Source organism: Odontomachus brunneus, unplaced genomic scaffold (genome assembly GCF_010583005.1).
Source record: "Odontomachus brunneus isolate Ranch 3 - 2012 unplaced genomic scaffold, Obru_v1 Obru_scaffold_214, whole genome shotgun sequence".
Classification (NCBI taxonomy): Eukaryota; Metazoa; Arthropoda; class Insecta; order Hymenoptera; family Formicidae; genus Odontomachus; species Odontomachus brunneus.
In genome coordinates this window covers 450,443-457,177 of record NW_022639664.1, presented here as the reverse complement: position 1 = coordinate 457,177, position 6,735 = coordinate 450,443, and the positions used below count along the sequence as shown (strand labels likewise).

At 43.5% G+C, this 6,735-nt stretch overlaps 1 protein-coding gene across 1 annotated transcript in view; it reads left to right on the top strand.

Moving 5' to 3' along the window:
• Window positions 1-4,144: 4,144 nt before the first annotated feature.
• LOC116852319 (odorant receptor 67a-like) overlaps window positions 4,145-6,735 on the top strand; it is a 3,549-nt gene continuing 958 nt past the window's right edge. Inside the window, exons 1-3 of the mRNA XM_032832530.1 lie at window positions 4,145-4,914; window positions 5,465-5,564; window positions 5,737-5,844. Coding sequence (XP_032688421.1) covers window positions 4,145-4,914; window positions 5,465-5,564; window positions 5,737-5,844 — 978 coding nt within the window. The remainder of the gene's footprint in view (window positions 4,915-5,464; window positions 5,565-5,736; window positions 5,845-6,735) is intronic.

Here is a 6,735-nt window from a genome sequence, read left to right as displayed (position 1 = left end):
ATATATATATATATATATATATATATATCTCTCTCTCTCTCTCTCTCTCTCTCTCTCTCTCTCTCTCTCTCTCTCTCTCTCTCTCTCTCTCTTCATTCCAACCGATTTTGGCGTGTTGTTGTTCACACGACATCTGACCTCTCCGTGTTTATCTGCTGTTCGTCAGCTGTTCGTTTCTGACGTCTATCTCGGCCGGTGTTCCTTGCGATCCTTCCTCTCGCGTCCTTCCTCGACACGTCATGCAGCGAGCTATAAGATAAGAATAAACACAGCGAGCGAAAACCGAAATCGGGACAGCAACAATTTCTTATAGAGAGCGAGAGTTAAAGTTCCTTACCCGAGTGCCTTTTCCTATGACTGTCGGCGAGAGCGGTGTTCTTAGATCTGTCCCTCGTGGTCCCTCGTCGTCCTGCTGACTTCTATTTCTCCAGGTCAGCGCAGGGAGCTTGGGGCACACTGTTTTAGGGACGCTAGGACTAGACCACTATTCTGACATCCTAGTTCACGAACCTTCTCTAATTATTTTCAATGTCTTTTGGCTTCGCTCTCGATATTCGCGACCCGAGACGCGGAGCGCACGCAAAATTTGGTGAGCGGAGTCGCACCCCTTGTGACGGGCGCTTCTCGGGGCCGCCACGTCACAGTATATATACGAACTTTCGGGATAAATTTCATAATATGTGCAAAATCTACGGTATGCATGCAAAATATGATATACGGTGTGCGATATCCTGAGAATATCCTTATAATATCCTTAGAATATCCTTATAATATTGTAACGCTACTCTCGCGGCTCGTGCAGTCGGCACACGAATCGGGTGCAGCGACAAAATGATATTATTTCACTTCCGGGTCAGCTTTCACCGTTCGGCGGATTTCGCGAGACCCGACAGCTCACACGAACTAAAAGAAATCGCTAACTGGGCGCCAGGTACGGCGATCCGTACCCACTAAAATAATCGTACACTAAACGCTAAAAGGTTGGTCTCGCCGAAGAGTAGCACTCGTCGTCCGCCCGAACTGCTGACCAAAACGTCCGGCAGCTCAGCCCTCCTCACGGCAGAGGGGTTGGTTCGCTCGAAGTCGGAGGTGCAAGGAAAGAACGGCGACTAGGTTAATTAAATAAGCCGAAATATCTGGAGACAACGTTTATTGTTCGTTCCCGTTACACAAGTATTAATCGGCAGCAAATATATTATGATAACAAAGTTAGTCTTTGTTCGCGATCGCGACAGAGAAATTCGGCAGCGCGAGTTATCGTCGTGACCGGCGGAGGTCACGACCGCCACGTACGCGTTCGGCGGTGTGGTCGCGTCGACGGTATAACCGGCGGATGTTCGGCGGTTTTGCTACGTACAAATGAACCCGTGAGCTTGTCCCTCGAACGCGCGAGAGGGACGCGAGCCCTTGCCCTCGTCCAGGAGGACGGCCGGGTCTCCGCTCGTCAACGCCTCACCCGCTCCGTGCCACGAAAAATCACTAAAATATCTAATCCTCGTTCCTCTTGGAACGGACTCACCAAGTCGAGCGGAGCGGGGGCGGTCGGCAGCTGGCCTCGGCGGTCCCTCTGGACTCACACTAATTTGACCCTGGATCGCAGCGGCCTTACGGTCGTCGGTCGAGTCGTCGGTGCTTCGTCGTAATATCCTCGGCTCCACGGATGGCGCGTCCTTCACACTCAGTACCGTATTGCTGACGAGATCGGTGACAAAAGCTCTCGAACGGTCGTTGTCTTCCCGTTTTATCTCAGGTTTTTGAACTCGCTTCCGACAGCTCTTGATGGCTCATTGGCGGGATCTTTCCCCCGTTTTCCGATCTCAGATTTTGCACAGCTGTTTTCATTATGTCGGGCTTTGGAGCTTCCTTGTCCATCTGACCTTGTCTTTAGCTCCTTTGCGGCAGCCGTTGTTTGTGTCGATCCACGAGCTCCGCGGCGTCCTCGCTCGGATCGGAGGACGCTCCGGGTCGCGGAGGATGTGCTCGCCGATTTCCTTCGGCGGCAGCTATCCTCCGCTCGTCCGCGGTGTCGATCCACTCCGTCCTCGCGGCTTCCTAGCGACAGCTCGTGATCGCTCCCCTTCGGCAGCTTCGCCTCGCCGTTCAGGATGTTGCTGAAAACAGTTGCATGTTAGGTTTTCCACCCTGTGGGTCCCTACTGAGTCGTATTATTAACGGAAGCGGTTCACCTGGAGCAGCGAGTCTTGCGGCCGTTCTTCTCGCAGGCTTTCTCTCTCCCACGGCGGCAGCAGTCCTCCTTGCTGGTGGCTTCTTCTTCTTGACTCAACCTCGATGACCGTATTTATTCACAAAATATATAATTCGAGGGCTGCGTACGCTCGCGTCCTAATCGCCTTACGGCTAGGACGCGACATCCGCCTGCAGCCGGGAAGCGCATAATGCTTCCTTACTATAGTCGACGAGTGACGGACGATAGTTACTAATCGTCACGTCACAATATATAGAAATGTTCGTATCCATATACTGCCTACGATATCCTCAGTATATTCTCAGAATATTACGTATATATTCGTAATACTCCCATTCGCAGGAGATTTCGTATAAATTTAGAATATACAGAGAATATCATGTGCTATCTGGGCAGTAGCTATTGAGTGGATATAGATGTCTTACATATCCATTAAATGTCTAGTAGATATTCATTGTAAATATGGACATTATATGGATATGTACATATCCACTATATATCTATTAGATATTTTGTTCTGTATGGATAGTAATATTACTGATGATATAGTCTACATTAAATATAGTAATTATTAAAATTATTATTCTCTAACTCTCGCTCTCGCTTTCCCTTTTAAGAAACACTAATCAACGTTTAAAGCAAAATTATCGTAATTTATTAATAATAATAATGACGAACCTCAAGTTACAGGATTCATTGCACAAAAATACAGGCGGCATTCCATTCGCGAATAAGTTCTCTTTGAAACGCCTCATAGCAGTACATTGTGGATTAAACTAGATGAATCTTTTGCTTATATCAACGAAGTCAGACAACGTATGACACAGTGTCTTTGAATTTTGCTCCAGCGAAGAGCTATAAGATAATTGCCGCCTTGTCGAGCGCTGGTGATTAGAAGGAAGCTTATAATTTTTCGAACCTTTTGATAAACAAAACTACGAAGATAATTTCATATGAGTATAAATTGCCGCGACATTAACAGATAAAACCCGTTATTTACTTTTTATGATAGGACAAGTAGAAATTTTGTGTCATCATGTATGGATAGTAATATTACTGATGATATAGTCTACATTAAATATAGTAATTAAATTATTATTCTCTAACTCTCGCTCTCGCTTTCCCTTTTAAGAAACATTAATCAACGTTTAAAGCAAAATTATCGTAATTTATTAATAATAATAATGACGAACCTCAAGTTACAGGATTCATTGCACAAAAATACAGGCGGCATTCCATTCGCGAATAAGTTCTCTTTGAAACGCCTCATAGCAGTACATTGTGGATTAAACTAGATGAATCTTTTGCTTATATCAACGAAGTCAGACAACGTATGACACAGTGTCTTTGAATTTTGCTCCAGCGAAGAGCTATAAGATAATTGCCGCCTTGTCGAGCGCTGGTGATTAGAAGGAAGCTTATAATTTTTCGAACCTTTTGATAAACAAAACTACGAAGATAATTTTATATGAGTATAAATTGCCGCGCCATTAACAGATAAAACCCGTTATTTACTTTTTATGATAGGACAAGTAGAAATTTTGTGTCATCATGTACCGCGAAACACAAATGATAAATTGACATCTTACTTCTGTCAATATTCTTAGTTCCTATTGTACATAGAAAAATACCTCCGCTTGTGTCGCATGACAACATATAATATATTAAAAACAACCAAGAAGATACATAGCAATTCTCACGGGAAATAATAGCTATAGATATTTGACTGGGAAACTTTGAGTCACGATAGAATAGACCTGCATGTCTATAAGATTGGAACGAAACACGCGCGTTAGAAGGGCTGTAGATCATAAAGTTGGGAACGCACAAGACCACTAACATTGCCCTCGCGTGTCCAAGTGAATTCTATATAGAAATCATAAGCGTCCGAGGAGAATTATAATCCCCCAAGTCAACATTTTTCACGTTGTTGCGAACATGGATTTCCAAAACGTGAACCCCTTGAACGTTCACACGAACTTTATTTCGGGCAACCTGCTACCCTTGGCACCAGGTGTCTCGCAATTTTCGATAATGTGGAAACTGTTCAGCATTTTGATGTGGCTGCTTCAAGCGATTCAAGTATCCGTGATGATTCCTGGCCTTTTTATAGTGCCGTGGGAGAGCGCTTTGTTAGCCAGCACGATCACCAGTGTGAACACTATCGAAGTATTCTTCATGGTCGGACGAATTCTCGCGCGCAGGAAACTGGTGGACCGACTAATCAGTAAACTTAACGAGATCCTGCATGTCGAGGACGAAACCATGAGGAACATCGTGACGACTACATTGAAGCCCATGAATACACCGCTCAAATTTTACTGTTGGTCGGGTGGTCTGTCCATACTCGTCTGGTTTTCCATTCCATTTTTACTAATCTCTGAAAGAAGCTCCTTTTTTTACGAGGACTTTAAGTTGCCAGCGGTCTTCTCCAAGCAGCCGTTTTCAACCCAGGTCTTTCTGCTAGGCAATTTGTTCCTAATAATCGGTAATGTCCATATTTTTCTCAAGAAATGCGGCGTGGACATTTACATGATACACCTCGTGCTGCTGATAACGTCACAATATCGTTATATCTCTACAAGACTCACCACGACATTTCAAGACGCGAATCTGCAGAGCGAAGTCGAGGGCTATAGTCCCGAAACAAATCGATGGACAGATAGCACGTTAAGAGCGCTGTGCCAGCATCACGTTACTGTCATACGGTAAATACTGTATTTATTTTAATTCTTATATTTTATACATATATGTAAAAAAAGCAAACGGAAACTTTTACTAAACTTAATACTAAAAATATTGGTTCATAATTTCAAAGTGCATTTCTCATTTTTCGAATCTATTACGCATACATATTTATATGTTACGAACTTATACATTCTCTTCTCAGAAAAAGTTGAAACGGAAAGAAAATTCGATTTCTTTTGTATCACGTATTTGTGAGATATTACCGCATTCGCCAGCACGGTTTATTTGAGTTCTCTTCACAGACCACATTACATTTGTTTTCATGTAATAATGTGAAATAAGCTTGGTTTGATAATATATGACTATATAAATAAAAATATCGTGTCACACACATGTGACGTTAGTAGCGAACATGTTAAGTAAAATTGAAAATTTTGAATGTCGCACATGATGCTGAAACATGTCAAATTAAGTTCGTTTTCATAAAAAATTTATTTCATAAATTTCCAAGTTAAATGTATGCAACGAAATCCAAGTAACTTGGATGTATATATCGGAGCTCTATTTTAGCTTATCGTCTGTGCTGAAGGAACTGCTGTCTTTGAGCTTCACTATGATTTATGTGAACAGTGTCTTGCGCTTTTGTTTTATTGGTGTTCTGTTGAGCAGAGTAAGTAGTATAGAATTAACGCTAATTATTCTGTATTTTATTTGCTGCCAAACGGTAAATATCTTTATTCTTATTCATACGAATTAGATGAATTATGTTTGTTTGTAACAATAATAACACGCACGAACAGTATAATAAATCGAATAATAAATCTTTTCTCATATACCTACAGGTGCTATCGACTACTTTACTGGAGGGTTTCCTAGTCATGATGTTTACGTGCGGTTGTGTAGTGCAATTTTACATATTATGCTTTTGCGTGCAACAATTGCAGGACGCGGTAAGATTTCGCGTTGTTCCCCTTACTGAACATAACTACTTTTGTAAATGGCTATCATTGTAGCTTCAAATCGATTTGCCCGATACTCTACGACGACGAAATTATTATTTGCGACCTGTTTCTTATGGACACCCTAGTTTTTCCTCAATTGTCCTTCAAACGCGAATTCTGGCGTCCAAGCAGAGGGCGCAAAATCTATTATAACTGCTGAATCACGCGTTTTGATGATTCGCGAGCCCACCCCGGACATCAGGCATGACTCGGTGTGTCCACAAAATTTTCTCGCGTAAGATACCACAGCAGGCTCCAGTAGCTCTAGGTTATTTTAAGATTTATATTACTAATATTATCGAGAAAAGAGAGCGATCGTCTCGGGAGTAACCAGGAAATACATTTCTCCCCTTCTGTTTACTTCCTTGTCCTTTGTCCCGCTTGGCGTGTTCCGCGATTTATTCTGTTCCTGTGTCTCACGTTTGACAATTGCGGTATTTGTCCGAGAGGATTTGTCGTCTCTCGACATCGGCCTGAGGCCTGTCTGGCCTACGGCGACTTTATCGTAGCCATCCTGTTTTCTGACCCGCCGCTCTCAATTCTTCCGCCATCTACAGCCTCCCTCGCCTCCGACAGCTTCACGATATTTGCGAAACAAGGAACTGGCTACGGTATCGTGCCCTACATTTTGGTATTGTTTAATTACATTAGAGGGGAGTCACCTGATGTTCCCGATCTCCCTCAACTTCTCGCCGGTGGTGAGTCCTTCGTGCGCTTGGCTCCCCTGTCGACTGCAGCTCCTCTTCCTGCCTCGAGTCGAAGAAACACTCACTAATCACAAAAGCAGTTCGCGAATCACTCCTTCTCCCCCTCTTTTTCTCCCCCCCCCCCCCCCCCCCC